This window comes from Pyxicephalus adspersus, chromosome 3 (genome assembly GCF_032062135.1).
Source record: "Pyxicephalus adspersus chromosome 3, UCB_Pads_2.0, whole genome shotgun sequence".
In the NCBI taxonomy this organism is placed as follows: domain Eukaryota; kingdom Metazoa; phylum Chordata; class Amphibia; order Anura; family Pyxicephalidae; genus Pyxicephalus; species Pyxicephalus adspersus.
Window position 1 is genome coordinate 36,898,174 of NC_092860.1, and position 16,963 is coordinate 36,915,136.

A 16,963-nucleotide genomic window follows, 5' to 3' on the forward strand; every position below is an offset into this window, starting at 1 on the left:
TATATATATAAAGTGTATATATATATATATATATATATATATATATATATATATCATTTATTCCTTGACTTGAATATTGGTAACACTGAGGAAAGCAATTCGGCAAATATATTTGAATTAATTGACCTTGAGTGGATCATGTAACATTGGACCCATGCATGACTGTTTGGCTACCTTTGTATTGCTTCCAAGGTACTTTTGCTGTTTAATAATTGGCAATAATTGTAATATCCAAGAGTTCAGAGTTTATCCATCAACCATGCATATTCAAACTCCATGTGACTTTCAGTATCTCTGCATTTTCTTGAACTATCTCACATAACCTCAGAACCCTTTTAGAAAAATTATTCTACTAGTACTAGTTCAATGTTTTATGAAAGGAAACTTTTCGGTAAAGATGCAAAGTAATTGTATAGAAAATGACTGTTAACCCAAAACCAATGAATCAGAATAGTAAACTGTTTTGTTTTCACAAATGAATGACTTATGCCCTAGAATCCAATTATATCTTAAAGATGTGTGCGCAGAGACAGATTAAAATCGGCTGCATAATCTGTTCCACAACAGTAATCAGAGACTAAATGCAGATTTCATTTTACCACAAAAATGTATTTTATGGATTTGCTGTAAATTCAAAAATATGCAAATAGGAAGTCTGTTACACAGCAAGTCGATGCACCAGCTACACATCTGCAACCAACCATCTGTTAGTGCTGCTATAAATACACACATCTACAGGTGAAAACCAAAGATGGCCACACACTTTATATTTTAAATGATAGTTTTTGTTCTTGTAAATGTAAAGCGAGAAATAGCATACTACAAAGTCTTTGTTAAATCTAGAGACATTAAATAATTGTATCATCTGTAGCCAGTGTAAACCTCCATTTTAGATAAATGTTTCTTATCCTAAAGAAAAAATGATCTTTCTAATAGCTATCAATTCTAGATACTAACCGATCACAAGGAAAACAAAAATAATTCAGGAAAGAAACCTACTTGACTGCAAGGTTTTAGCTGAAATTTCTGTAGTTGAAGCACCAAGGCCGAGTGAAGCGCGAGCAGCTAACCGGAAGTAGTATAACGTGTTTGGTTTAAGGCCTTGCAATCGATATGAAGAGCTTGGTTCAATAATATTAGATAACTAAAAAAATAAAACAATTCAAAAGTAGTTAAGTCAAAGGAAGTTTTGTAAAACTTTACCTGGCCTCATGCAATGAATGACAGAATTAGAGAACAAGTCCTTTTATAATACCCAATAAAGAACAAAAAAACAGAATCATGTAAATAATGCTTTTTCAAGAAAAAAAATAAAGTAGAAGTAAAAATAAATAAATAAATAGTTCACAAGAGGTCATAAATTGCTACATTATGTCTAAACACTAGCTGGACAACTGTGTGGGGAAAAGCTAATAAAGCCTCCTGATACCAACTGTTGGTATCAACAAGTAACATAGATCAAAAATGAAAAAATGACAAAAGAAATACAGCCATGAGAAGCAGTGTTCTCCCCAGCCCCTTTTAGCTGGGTGCACCACACAACACCAATCAGTAGGCTACTTGGCTATTGTCAAACAAGTTTTTTAGTTGCTGGGGAGAGCTATATTGTATATCCTTTTCACACCCATCGCTTTGACAACTATCTAAAAATTGGCTTTAAACTTTCACATGGAGTTTTCATTATGCAGATAATGGAGTAACAGTAATTTCACATATTTACCTATCTGATGCCCATTAGAGAGCCCTGGTATTTATAGAGTGTATGCTATTATTATTATTATTACACAGTATTTATATAGCACCATCATATTATGCAGTGCCGTACAAAGTCCATAGTGTCACTAACTGTCCCTCAAAGGGGCTCAGAATCTTATGTCCCTACCATAGTCATATGTCATTAATAAAGTCTAAGGTCAATTTTGGGGGGAAGCCAAAAAACCTCACTGCATGTTTTTTTGGGATGTGGGAGGAAACCGGAGCACCTGGAGGAAATCCACGCAGACACGGGTAGAACCTTCATACAGATAGTGTACTGGCCAAGATTTGCACCTGGGACCTAGCGCTGCAAAGGCAAGAGTGCTACCTCTGAGCCACCTGGCTGCTATATGCTAGTTTACATTAGCAGTTTTTGTAAGTGGTTTTTAGTGGCTTTACTGCCTAAAACCTTTTGCATAAAGGGATAACACTGAAAAATATAATTACATTTGGCTGCCGAATGTTGCTGAATGTTTTTTCAGGTACTACATGCAATGTTCAAGGGTGGTCTGTTGTTCGAGTCATCTCCATAGACTTGAACTTAAACTGCTTCTAAATGCTATGCAAGTCTTTAAAAAGTGGTTCAATTTAAAAAAAACACTTGTAAACACCTTGTACAAGCCTAGTAGTTACTAAATGTGACTAATCCCGGGTGCCTAGTGGTTACCAGTAGACACACAAAAGAGATAATTGCCACATTTTTACTGTTAATGTAATCTAAAGCTTACTTTTGCATTACATTATTACACTACTACAAGTGTCACAAAACACTAGGAAGCTGGGTCAAAATACCTGGGCACTAGACAGTTGGGGCATGATAAAAAAAAGCTGGGACATACTAAAGGGGCAAACATTAGAAAGCTCAAACAAAAAATAAGGGGCAGTAAAAACCTGACACAATTATATGGCTTACTGGATACCTATGACATTACCAATTGAGAGCAACAATGTTTTGCATCTTGTCAGCCAACTTTTTGACCACATTGCTACAACTTCTCCTCACTTAAATGAAAAAAAAAATCCTGGAGAGAACACTAATGATAAAATAAAATACATCCTCTTTCAGTATGTGTCAGAACAGGTAATGTTTCACATAATATAACTATAAGGCATATGCTCCTTTGTGTGGATTTCTTCCCACATTACAAAAACATAGTGGTAGTGGTGGTAATTGTCTTGCACCCAAATTGGCCTGAGACTATGCTCATGACATTTGAGTGTGGTAGGGTTTTTTAGATTGTGAGCAATTCAGAGTTACGTTTAGTGACATGACATGCCTGTGGACTTTGTAAAGCACTGCATAATATGTTGGGGCTTTATAAAAACAAGATAATAATATTCACAGTAATGAATTGTAACAGTCCACAACATCTTGAAATGAAATACTGTAAAGCACAAGCCCAATATACAATATATAATAAAACAGGGCTATATTGTATAGTTTACAAACAGGTAAAATATTGCTGTTTATTTGATAATCTAGGCCTGTATGTGGCCATACATGGGAAAACCATTTTCTAACATCTTCAAAAGTTTGATAAGGCTTCATATCTTAGTAAAGGAACAATCCAAAAATTACCTCCTCTGCTTGATCTCCTTCTTTGTAATAGAGCTCATAGTTGAGTATTGTGTCTGACCGTGGGGGGGTCCAGGATAATAATATACTTGTTTCTGACTCCGCTTCAGCTTTGAAGTTGAGTGGCTGACTGGGAACTGCAAGAATAAAAGTTTTATTATCTGTTATAAACATACGCAATACTAGGTTCATTTACTAGAATTTATTATGGAATATAATGATTTTATTTTGCTGTCACCATGAAGCGGTGAAGCATATAAATTTTTTATAACTATATGATGAAGTATTTTTTCTACAGAAAGAAATATAGAAAGAACTGAGACATTATTATGATAAATTTTTCTGGCGCAAAATATCATGATATACACAACTTTCCTCCTTGTCGTAGTTGTATGTGGTAAAATACATAATTTTACTTGCAATATTGTTGAATAACCAATAGGCGGTGGTCATTACAAGTGTTGGAAAATGTGTAGCTGAATTGAATGAATTGATTGTTACTCCAAAAAAAAAAAAAAAAAAACAAGCTGTACCATGACTGCAAATTGTGATATATAAAAAGGAATATTGTATGTTGGTCAGTAATAAAACCTCCAGGGGATGTCAATAACAGGGCTCCCACAAATGAGGGTTGAATAATGTTGGGAATCAGTACTTCAATTGGAAAGTGGACAGGAAAGAGATGAGGATACCAGAGTATAAAGTGTAGGTCAGGGCTGTAGGGAAAAAAAAAGCTTTTTTTTGGAAAAAATGAATATTAGTTAAAAAACAAAATAGCTGTATTTTTGTTTTATACGTATGTATTTCAATTTTAAAAAGTAAAGTCAGAGGTCAGGTACCACAAAATCTTGCCAATTTTTCATGAACACCAAGAACCTAGCAGTTTGAAACTATTTACAGGTACAGTTGGCTTAAAAAAGGATATGTACAAGAATAGCTTTATTAGTCTTACTACTTTACTGCCCAAAATGCAGGGGTAGCCAGTAAACCAAGCAAGCTAAACGAGTCATGACAACCATTTTTTTTTACAGTCAATAGAATAAGTACCATTTTCACATATCTGCAAATCTGTAAGGGTCCTTGAAAATGATGGTCCTTTGCAGCTATATCAGTATGGCTTTACTACATTTAGGCATTAAACTTTCGGATTACACTATAGGAAATTTTTAATATAGGACAACCAGTAATATAAAATAAGACCTACCTCCTGTCTGAGTGATGACTTGTATTTCATTAGAAAGAGGTCCATCTCCAACTGAGGTAAATGCTAGGACCTTCACTGAGTATGTTTTTTGAGGCATCAGGTTTCCAATAGTTGTAATTTGACTGTCGGCCACATTATATTTAGTCCAACTATTAATGTGTTGAGATGGCTCCATAGTGTAATAGACTCTGTAACCCTGTATTTGTCCATTTGGTTCTTCAGGTTCTTCCCACTGAACTAGTATAGTGGTTGAGCTCAACATGCGGGCCTGCACATTTCGAGGAGCACTGGATGGAGCTTGTTCTGAAGTCCTTGTCAGCACAGGCTCACTTGGTGGGCCACGACCAATGTTATTAACTGCAACAATTCTAAATTCATACTCTGAATATGGGCTAAGACCTGCAACACTATAGCGTGTTGTTGCTACACCATCAATTTCTTTATATGGTTCCTCAGAACTCTTCGGTTTATGCTGGATGATGTAGTAGGTGACAGGTTCAGGGTTTCCAGAATCCCAGGTTAATGTGATACTTGTAGCAGTGCTTTCAGTTACCACAGGAGTTCCAGGTGGCCTTGGTAAGGCTTTAAATAAAATCAAGACACTTGGATTAAATAATGAAATATTGCATGTAAACTAATAAATGATAATAATATAAAACAGTAAACCCTTAACCTCCTGAGCGTTACACTGAGGTCTAGATTTCTGTACCAAAAGTGATCCACTGTTTTTCATGAAATTTTTTTTTAAATTGTAGACCTGTAACTTACAGAAATATGTCCGAACAAGGGTTCTAGTAGATAATATGAATATAAAAAATGTTTGAAACACACAATCATGTAAAAAAAAAAAAATTACTTTTAATAAAATTAAAGGAAAAACACAAAAATCAGCAATGTAAACAAATCATAAATACTGAAAAAGCAGTAACTCTGTATATTGTAAAGTACTATATTATTCTAAAACACCTCCCTAGTGTGGCAATTTTTAAAACTTTGATTCTGTATTTATTGGAGTTTGTTTTGAATTATTTTGTATTTGATTGGATACGGGAGTTTGTATCCAATCCAATACAAAATAAGAATTTGAATTTCCAAGTTATTTACTTTTATTTTATTTTTTTTTATTTTCTTGTATTGGATTGGATGCTGGAGTTTGTATCCAATCCAATACAAAATGACAGTTTGAATTTACCAGGTATATACTTTGTAATTATTTGAATTATTTTGTATTGGATTGGATACGCAAGTTTGTATCCAATCAAATACAAAATATAAATTTGAATTTCCAAGTTATTTACTTTTATTCTTTTTTTATTTTTTGTATTGGATTGGATACGCAAGTTTGTATCCAATCCAATACAAAATGACAGTTTGAATTTACCAGGTATATACTTTGTAATTATTTGAATTATTTTGTATTGGATTGGATACGCAAGTTTGTATCCAATCAAATACAAAATATAAATTTGAATTTCCAAGTTATTTACTTTTATTTTTTTTTTTTTTTTTGTATTGGATTGGATACGGAAGTTTGTATCCAATCCAATACAAAATGACAGTTTGAATTTACCAATTATATACTTTGTATTTATTTGAATCATTTTGTATTGGATTCAATACAGGAGTTTGTATTGAATCCAATACAAAATGAATGAATGAGTTTCAGTTTGAATTTCCCGCACACGCGCCGACGTCATCACGCACGCAGGGAGGAGCCGTCCGTTTTTTTTTTCTCCGCCGGACGGCTTCTCCCTGCAGAGATCATCCGGCGCTGGAGCGAGGACGACGTGGGACGATGAGCGGGTCCAGGTAAGATGCCGGCCGGCTTCTTACCGGTCCCGCTGTCACCCGACGAAGGCACCCGACGCTGGAGAGATCGGCGGACGATGATCGATGGAGGACGACGCTGGATGAGCACAGGGGGACCAGGTAAGTATGGATGTACAAAATCTCGGGCTTAACCATCCTTGCAGTTTTTTTTTGCCCGAGCGAAGGTTGGGCTTAACTGCAAGGTGGTTAAGACACAGACTTAGATATTTACAAGATATTTATACATTCTGGAGGAGACTGCAAATAGGGAGGCAAGTATGACTCATCTGCAATAAAGATCCTTCATGCTCAATTGTTTGTAATATTTAAATGTATTTATTCTTTTAGGTGATTCAAGAGTATTTCATTACAATGGCTATACATATTATTGTTCGCAAACCTTCTGTGTAAATCTTCCACATGGGGGGAGGTTTGGAATGGCTGAGCAGGGATTTTGTATCCCACAGCAGAGAACTACATTCCAAATATGTGCACACTGCATCCTAAAAGGCAGTGCTTGTTGTGTTCCATGCTCCTATAGGCTGAGCTAGAAGATCATATGATTTAATGGAAAACTGTAGCAGAGACTGATCTTTCATGCAGAATTCACAGTATTTCTGCAAGGCTTACAATGCTTTGTATTTTAGCAAAAAGTGTTTCCTGGTGCCGTGCTGTGACTCATCTAATACAGTGCTGTGCTATGTGAACAGTTACAAGTACATAAGGTTAGTGTATTGTGTATAAATTACCTTTTACAGTTATCTGTGCTATTGCTTCTATAACACCAAGAGTTGACATTGCCACACATGTATAGTTAGCCGATTGTCTGACATCAGTAAGCTCAAGTACATTTCTTCCAATAGGCATATCATCCTCAGGTGTAAGATCTTCTGCACCCAGCATCCATTTCACATACGGCATTGGTGAACCTACTGCAACGCAAGTAATATTGACACTTCCACCAGGCATGATCTCGTGATTGGTGGGTGGGATAGAAAACCTTGGGGCAATTCGACGAACTGAACAAAATAAAAAGAAGAAATACATGATGACATATCCGACATAGTATATGAACTTTCTGCATTATGACATGCACATCACAGAGACATGTTTGAAGCCCAAGGCTTTTAACATATAATGTATATAGCAAGTATATACACATTGACTTTTCTAAAAGAAAAACATTTTACAATGTACAGAATTGAAAACATTAAACACATTTACTTACACCTGTCAGGCCCCAACAATTTACCAACTACTGAACAATACACAGACACCATGCAAATACATATGTATATATACATATATACATATATATTCAATAAAAAACTGGAGGATTGCCAGCATGCTTGTATTCCATAGCCTCAAGTGCTGAGTTGCTTCCAGATGATGTGAAATAATGTGATAAGCCACATTGTCACATCGCAGCCCTGACATAGTGCTAAATTATAAGTGAGCTTACTTTCAGGCTCAAAACTGGATGCAGCCTAAAGACCTAACACTAACACTAAAACAAATATATAGACTGATCATTACGTAGAAACAAGGCAAAGCCAGTTCTGGACTTGACTTGGTCATGCATGCAAGCAAATGACTGAGGTCTAGGCAACCATGCTTTGGGAGTTTATATAAAAAAAATATTTCTAAATAGATCCTGTATTCCTGATCTAAAAAGGGACATGTGGTACTGTAATACGCAGCTAAAACACTGACTAGGACAAGAGTTGGGTTTTAGAGAAAGAAAGGGTAACACAAGAGGGGCAGTAATAAATTAGTTTGTTAAGTTGTTAACATGTAAATATTAGACATGAGCGAATCAATGTGCCAAATACAAGATTCAGCCTGCAACATGGAGATTAGTAAATATCATCAATATCATCACTAATCTGATTATATTCAAACTGATTTTTTAACTTTTTTATTTAGAGTTGTTGTAAAAGTTAGGAAAAACACAATGGGGTTGACTTACTAAAGGAATATATTACGTTCAGTTTGTAAAGCATATGTTAACTTATCCTAATGAATAGTTAATTATTCAATCATGTGCAAGCAAAAATGCAGTCCTATTTTTTCTTGCACATCAATAGGTATTTCAAATGAATACAGCGCTACCTTACTTAATAAGCTAAGTAAACATCTGCTTTGCAAAAGAGTACATTCACTATGCTAAGTGATCAGCTTCTTTATTAAATCAACTCCCAGTGTATTTTTCTGGCAAGAAGATTCCAGTTCAGCCACCTTGGCTTATGTGCTGGTATTCTTGATGATCAGAGGCTGTAAGCATACAATTGTTCTCCTTGTTTTGATACCAGTCTTTCTGCAGCATAGGACACTACTTGAAAAAGAAGTCCTAGCCTTCTGATATTTTTAGAGATGATCCAGGTGTTATTTTTTATTTTCCCACTTCTAAAGGTACTCATTGAAAGCAACAGTCTGGTATCATCATGGGAATCGCACAAGCTTACATAACATATAGGTATAATTAGCTATATGCCAAGGGATGTAGACTGGAATCTTTGGGATAAACAGAACATTTTTTTATCCAAAACTTGAATGGAAATAGTTCAAAAAGCTGTATCAGTAGTAAATACAGGCCGACCAGCAGATGCAAGCCCAGGAAAGAGAATACAGAGTGTAGATTAGTTAAAGAAACCAAAAGGTTTATTTTTCAATTACTCGCTCATATCTAGCTACTATGATTGTGAGTGTATTGAAAAGAGGAGTATGGCAGGGTAACATTCGTGGTTTACTTACATCCAATCTGAGGATTGGGATAATCTACTGGAATGTTGGATTAATAATAAAACAGGATTCTAAGGCATAATGTAAAATGGTAACTTAAAGGTTAAAAGTTACAGCAAGCTTCTGCAGGACCTGCACCAGTATGTGAAAAGAGACATATATATCCCTGCTTCAAAAATTCAGCTGCATGTTGAGATGTAAGGGTTATATTTGGATACAATTTATTTTAATATGGCAAACAATATTGTTGCCAATATATATATATATATATATATATATATATATATATATATTAGATTAAGACCAGTAGCATTTAATCACTGCTCACTTAAAAACTTTCTACATTAGTTTAACATGACGGCAGGGTTGGGAAATTTTTGTCATGGCAGTTCATGGTAATCTGCACTATACATGTGTTGGCTAATAAATGGAAAATAAGTTTATTTAATATCAAATGTGTGCTAACACATACAAATTTTCAACTAATCACCAAATACCATTGATTAGAAAAGTGTAAGGTAAATTACAAAAAGCTAAAATGTGATTAGTTCCTGCATGTTGGAGAAGCAGAACATTTATTTGCATTCAGGGCTGTTTAACTACACAGGTATGTGTGTCATGTGCCTGTATCTAAAATAAATGCATCACATGAATTCAGATGTGTTCTGTGATATTGTTTTTTCTTGGTTATCACTGGTAATATTATTTATTTTGATTTCTACAAACCAGATTTTGCATAAAATAATCCAAGCAGGTAAGCAGTCAAAGAGGTGGAAATACAAATGTCGAAGAAAAGCCTAAAAAATATATAGATGTTTGGAGATTTTTTAAGATACAGCCCTGCATGCTGGATTATTAAATAAACCTTTTCCTTACAGCCAATAATAGCAACCTTTGCTATGTCAGGGAATTTAATTAAATGGGCCCGGCAAGCAACTGTAGGTCTAAAAAGAAAACTTGCCTATATTTAACAGGTGAATAATTGAAGAAGGTAAATATATGGTGATCTTGTGAAGGTGTAGCGGGCAGGAGTGTTGGGAAAGCAAGCACATTATACTGACACGAGACAAGCATAAACTAAACATGCAAAAAGACTATTTAGGTATAGCTTAAAAGCAGCCCTTGGGATACACAGCACGTTCCCATGCCTAACCAATATGCAGTTTATCATTACTGTGTATGGCAAAGAAGCAGTCTAAACAGGCATTAAATAAATTGGTATCAGAAATACTTCTTTATGAACGGTTGCCATGCACTCAAGATCATTCTCACATGCATCAGAAATAGATTACAAGAAGCATAAGAAGCACTACCAAACGAAACACTAACTAAAAAAAAATTACAAAATAAAAAACTGCAATGCAGCTACATTCATTTCATTTGTATTCTTTGTTATTGTTGAATTATTATTTTTGTAAGGTGGGTAAAAAGTAAAAAACACACCAACCTTCTCGCAGCTCTGAGGGATGTAGGGGTTTGATGCAGAACACAATGAAATGAGGAAAGGAGAAAAACAAGGGAAACACAGAGAGAGTAAAAAGGCCATATCAAGGCTTTCAACTGCTATTTGAACATCTTTTACTTGTTACACCTCCCTATACTATAATATAGCATCACTCCAGCTTAGAAACAATCGCTAGCCATTTTTATTTTCAAACTCCATACGTGTTCCATTAAGAGTCCTCTGTGGCGCATCAAATCTGCTTATATTTTGGATGAAAATAAGGAAATAGTAATAGCATTTGACTATGATACCTACTTATGTTCCAAGAACCGCTATCACTGCAGGAATGAGATGACACAGGTTAACCTTAAGGTCATCTTTTTCATACACTAACAAAAGGACATTTTTACTGCTTTGGGCGGGTTACAAAATAGGGTTCATCCCGAACAAAATTTTGAACAAACAGTACAGCAAATGTATATTTTCCTTTGTAAAAATCAATAAAGATTCTTGAAAATGTTGTCTGCATGCAGTCTAATAAATCATTTAAGTCAAAATTATGTTTTGATGAAGTCAGTTCATTACTGCAGTGGAAGGGATTACTTCTATTAATAAATATGTCAATTATCAAAATAAAAAATCCAACGAAAAAGAAGAGTATTAAAGTAAAAGTGATGAACAAGCAGTTATGGTCCTAAGGCTCTATGAGGTTAGAATGTTATCTCACTACACACACTGTTGTGAACATTTGAATCTGTCATGATGCTTAAAACTGCAAACCAGTAGAAAATCAGCACAAAAGCTATTAATTTGGGATTAATAATAAACTAAGCAGTAAATACATAATAAAGTATAGAAAATTCTTAAAAATCAATTAAAGACACACATTTAAAGGCAAACAACTGTAGTTAAGGTATAAATATACTTACAACCCATAGGTAATGACATATACATTTTTTTTCATGAATTCATATTTTTCTTCACTTTTCTACTGTCATAAGTGACTGCGATTATCCTGAAAATAAATTTCCCTGTGCCTGCAGAATGAGGACACCAAGGGTTTGTCATTCCTACCTCTTACATATAGATTTGCAGGCGCTGAATAGCGCGTCCCAGCACTGTTGGTCGCAACACACTCATATTTGCCCTGGTCGGATTCTTCGCTCTGCTCAATTTGAAGTGCACCTGTCCAGATATAAAATACACAGCCAAGAACAAAGTCAGAAAAGGCTGGCACAGATCTCCTAGTAGTTATCAGCAACACAGAAAACCTTGTAGGTCCAACCAACGACGATTCTTGCTAAGGATTACACATAAAAAGCAATGCAATGGTAAACTTAACATTTCAATTTATCAACTGTTATTTTAAACTAAAAAGTACATATAACGCAAGCATTTATTTACATGTTGTACATTTTTAATTAAAATGGAAATGAGTGAGACTGCTTCAAGAAAGTATGACTTTAAAATAAAAATATATTCTATGTTTTATTAACACAACTTAATTGTTTTCATACAAAAGAGTTGTATTTTTTTAAACTGGGATACGTTTAAGAAGTGTCAAATTTTATAAACTGGGATAGATCTTTAGAAAGTTTTACTTTTAGGAAAACCAAAAAATGTGCAGCAAGATCAAAAATGCTGCTTTCCATGAAAGAAAAAAAAATATTTAGTAATTGACAGTATCAGTAAAAAGATACATACTTCAAGAAACAAAACTCCCTTAAGACATGCAGATTCTAAAGTGAGACAGTTGAGTACCACTTACAATTTAAGAATGTTAGCTGGAAAACAAAAGAGTTAGAAAATAAAATATAGAAAATGATGGCTACTGCCAAGACCAGAAGAAACCAACCAATCACTGCTTGAGGTCCTCAGTAGGCCCCCTAAGACACCCATCAAAATCCACAGGTGGGATTAGCAGTGTGGTGTCACAAAACCCAAGAAAAAAAGAAGCAAGAAGAGTTGTATACATTGTTTTAGCACATTCAAAAACAGTACAAGCATTTTTGTAAGATACACTGTTGTAAACCCGGGGTTTCCACCATCTGGAGAATCGATGATCCAAAAAGCCAGTGAAGAAATTCAAGAAAATGTAGGTAAAGGGGAAAAAACAATTATGTGAAATTGCAAGAAGATATGTTGACTTTTTTTTTAATTTTGCTACAAGAAAAAATAAAAAACAAAAAATAAAAAAAAAGTAAAAATAGAAGAACAATACAAAACCAAAAACATCTCTTTATTACAAGATCAAAAAGACGTTGTTCCTGGTTGGCTTCTGCATGTCTCCAACTGTTCCCCAGACCAAGTGGCTTAGGTCCAGAACATGAACAGCTAAGGAAGAAAAAAATTATTTCTTTCCTCTCCAATCAGTCGGACAAAAAAAGAAAAAAAGAAGAAAAAAAAGAAGAAAAAAGAGGGACAAATGGAAAGCTGTGACTGGGCTTTGGCCAAAGGAGGACCTTGATATGCTTTCTTTGAAGCATATCACAACTTAAAATTATTATATTAAATGAAAACAGAACTGATTAAAAAGACACATGAACCAGTGATAAAATAATACATAAAATGTAATTGTTTTTTTAATGATAAATAACTTATACAGGAAAAATGGAAAGACAAAAAAGAGTGAATAAGATCATTCTGTGAGTCTTAGTTCAGCGGTCTTACCTCTTATTGGTGTACCACCTGGGTGGATAATATGAATGCAAATAAGATTAGAAAGAAGAATCATTAGTACCAGAAGAAGGAGGCTAATGTTTTGGAAGAAGAGTTAAATTAGATTTACAGAATAGAAAGGAAAACAGGAATATACTGAGTGCCTAAAGCACTGTACCACAAAAAGCAAAGGACCCAAAACGGCACCAAGCTTCTTCAAGTAGTACATAAAAATAGACTACTGGGGGCTTCATAGTAAATAAAAAAAAAATTCTTTAAAATACATTTTCATAGTGGTTGGTACTAATTACAGGGTTTTTGTTTCCATCTTTAGCTAATAATTGTGTGAAGGAAATTTGGATAACAAACACTGTGGTACAGGTCAAGGAACAACATCTATTTTAGGATACGTGGAGCTAAAGGGCAATTCCTTGAAGGAAAGTGTTGGATAAGCTTGCTACAACAACATTACTTTTGTGAAGGTGTGCGCAACACTACAAAGGTCTCGTGACTACACTAGCTAAAAGTTGTAAAATGCATGCCATGCATTTTAACAGTATTATAAAATACTAAGGCTTGTCTAAGCATGGAGGCTGGTGGAGGAGTTTAGTGCGTTGGAAGACTAATCACTTACCAATAGATTCTGTAAATTAAAATAGAGAGAAGAAAGACAGCATAAAAATATGATTATATTCCTTGTTTTGGCACTTTTTAAAGCTCTATAATTCTACTTTTTCTATGTCACATTGTGAATATTAAAATTTTACACTGATTTGTACACAGGCTCTGCTCACAACAATCTTAACAAGACAACTTCAACAGAACAGGACAGGAGGAAAGGCCATATGTTTATTTTTTTTTTTACAGTTGGATGGGCTTATCCATTTTAGTTGTTATCTACCTTTGATTATTAGTGTCCTAAATTCTGAGATAATGATTTTAGTAAGACCACAATACAATGGGACAGGATGGTGCAATATTCTACTCAAATTATTCCTAGTTATTAAAGCATGATGGGAAATATTCCTCTATCTGTGACCCCCCCTCTCTCCTAAAGGTATTAAACACTTGTTATACGCTTGTTAAATAAAAGGGTCCGTTCCCCCTTCTATTATATAGAATAGAATTATCAGGTTTCCATTTTTTTCAGGATCCAGATTGTTAGCATTCTTTGGACAAGTTTTGGGTAAACATGCAGCACTTACAGTGGAAAAAGGAAAAATTAATTTCCATAAAAACCTAGTGGGGGTTAAAACAGAGAGATAATTTTAAATGACTGCTTACTTATGTTTTTTTTCCTGTTTGAGGCCGAGAGCACACAATAGTGCTTTGGGCTAACTGCCCAACATTCACCAAACTGTGAAATTTTAGGTCCGAATGCTTCCTAATAAAATGAAAATAACCTCCTTATGGTGAGCACAGGAAGAATATATCATCTGATTATTTACTTCTGAACAAGTACCCATTATTGTAAGGATTTATTAATAATAATAATAATATTATTAAACTGTATTTATAAAGCGCCAACATATTACGCAGCGCTGTACATTAAATAGGAACCTATTCACTATTTTCCAAAAGCCCTTTATATCTGTTGAGATAACTGAAAAAAGCCAAACTTAAACTTCATTTTTATGTAGGCTCACATTAAGGCCAAAAACAACACATGTAACTTTTATGGTGCTTAACAGTGTATAGGTTCTTATTCTGAAAAAGATTTTTCATCGGCCTGTCTGCTGGATCCTTACCCACAAACTAAAAAAAAAAAAAACACATATATATATATATATATATATATATATATGTCCACATCAGATTTTTATGTCAAAGTTTAGAATGCCAGGTTACGTGAGCGACATAACATAGGGTCTGTAAGTCTGTGAGAAAGTTTAGTAGAACATGAAGTCTGTATACTTTATTACAACAGTGCACTGATATGAAGTGCCATTACTCTTACTGTAGAGTTAATCAAACTAATGCACAGAAATACAAATTACTAGGAAGATCTTAAATATCTTCTAGCTGCAGAAAATAGAATGTGAAGCAAAAAGAGGCTAGTTACTAAACTGTAGGTCTGTGCAGATAAAAACCAAATGCAGCACTTCTCTGCAATACATGTAAAATGTCTGTTCTGTCTTTTTAAAACTCTATCAAGAAAGAACTGGTCAGAGCTGACAACCCTGAGGGGATTTCAGTGCCGGAAGGGCAATGTTGTCAGCTCACTATATGACGTAACTAGATTTCTGTCAGGACAAAGATGTATTTTTAAATGCTTGTAGCATTGCAGAAATATGTTTTTTATGATATTGCCTAAATTCTAACTACATGTAGTAGTGACTGCTGCTCTGGCTACCATAAATTTCTGTCTAGCAATATACATATGATTGAGTTTTTGTGTAAAAAATATTCTAAACAAATTTTGTTTAGTTGTGTGCTGAAATGGCTAAGGATTTTTTTGTTGACTAATTATACTTTTAATTTCTAAATGAAGCACAATGATAAAGTAGGTTTGTTGAAATTAAAGAAGAAAGAAAAAAGGAAGAGGGATGGATCTGTCAGTGCATTAGAGCAGTAAAATAAATGAAAGGTATTGAAGTACAGTCACAGCAGTGGCGAATGAGGATTAAACAAAAGCTGCATAACACACACACATCCGCACACAGATAGACTTTGGTTGTGACAACACCACAGACATGGAAAACACACTTAATCAGACGCAATAAGAAAAGGAGGAAGAAAAGCCTTTACCTACAAATAAAAAAGCAAACAACAAAGTGAGAGGAAACAGCTCTTGGGGTTATTGGCAGTGAAATCCTACCTGATCGCAGTTGTTTAATACGCCCATTACTGTTGCTCGTATCCACAGGTAAGTAATCTTTAAACCAAGTAATCTCAGGGTCAGGGTTTCCACTGGCTGCACATAACATGGTGGCTGTACGTGTTCGTTCCACCACTTTTAACTGAGGGCCCATGTCTATTGTGGGAAAACCACGTGGTATTTGATCCTCTGAAAATAGACATAGAAAAATATTAGTAAGTATTTATCAATCCATCTACTTCTATCACATCTATCATCACATCTATCCGTCTACTTCTTACTATATTAAAAATATAGGTTGTCCTTTATTTTCACATGGAAAGCTCACCTCCCTTCTGATGGTTGCACAATGGCTTCAATAACATCTATTCCCTGCTTATCCTTCCTGGGGTAAAAGCCTTTGATTGGCTATGGAGTAAAAAAATGTACCAAGCATGAAATGATTTACTTATATTCTAATTCAACACTTCAACCCCTGAATCAATTATAATCATCTCTGTTATCCATTCCCATCTTCGAGCACTACTGCAATGATGATGCTCTGTCTGCAGGACTCATCTCCTCTCTGTATACCTCCCTTCTACTCCAAACCTACTCTTTGGTCTCCTTTCTATGTTTAGACGTAAGAGAAATACAATCCTATCCCTTCCCCTTTTCAGGAATATCAGATCCCCAGCCTACAGGCCATATGTGCTAAAGTCCAGAGTTTATGGATAGGAATATACTATTCTACTGCAATAGAGAAACAACACAAAGAAAACGCTGGGAGGAGGAGGGAGGGAGTCCCTTATTTCCAAACAGTACCTTTACTATTACATTTAAATATGTCATGGCCAAAAACCTTATGACTTGTCAATTCCTTTTACCACACTACTTATGTCCATACTTACTTACTCCTACTCTCCAATGTACCCTATAGATATATATTTATCCCAAACTATCTTTGCAACATAATCT

At 34.7% G+C, this 16,963-nt stretch overlaps 1 protein-coding gene across 35 annotated transcripts in view; it reads right to left on the bottom strand.

Moving 5' to 3' along the window:
• Positions 1–16,963, bottom strand: part of PTPRD (protein tyrosine phosphatase receptor type D) — a 956,723-nt gene that overhangs the window by 91,555 nt on the left and 848,205 nt on the right. For 21 of the 35 annotated variants that reach the window (XM_072404239.1, XM_072404241.1, XM_072404242.1 and 18 more), the window contains 8 exons: positions 16,007–16,195; positions 13,201–13,218; positions 11,605–11,715; positions 10,534–10,545; positions 7,094–7,363; positions 4,536–5,117; positions 3,335–3,468; positions 1,000–1,144 (listed from right to left, as the gene is read on the bottom strand). In XM_072404239.1, coding sequence (XP_072260340.1) covers positions 1,000–1,144; positions 3,335–3,468; positions 4,536–5,117; positions 7,094–7,363; positions 10,534–10,545; positions 11,605–11,715; positions 13,201–13,218; positions 16,007–16,195 — 1,461 coding nt within the window. The remainder of the gene's footprint in view (positions 1–999; positions 1,145–3,334; positions 3,469–4,535; positions 5,118–7,093; positions 7,364–10,533; positions 10,546–11,604; positions 11,716–13,200; positions 13,219–16,006; positions 16,196–16,963) is intronic. The other 14 variants (XM_072404264.1, XM_072404261.1, XM_072404262.1 and 11 more) reach the window with 3 other exon arrangements.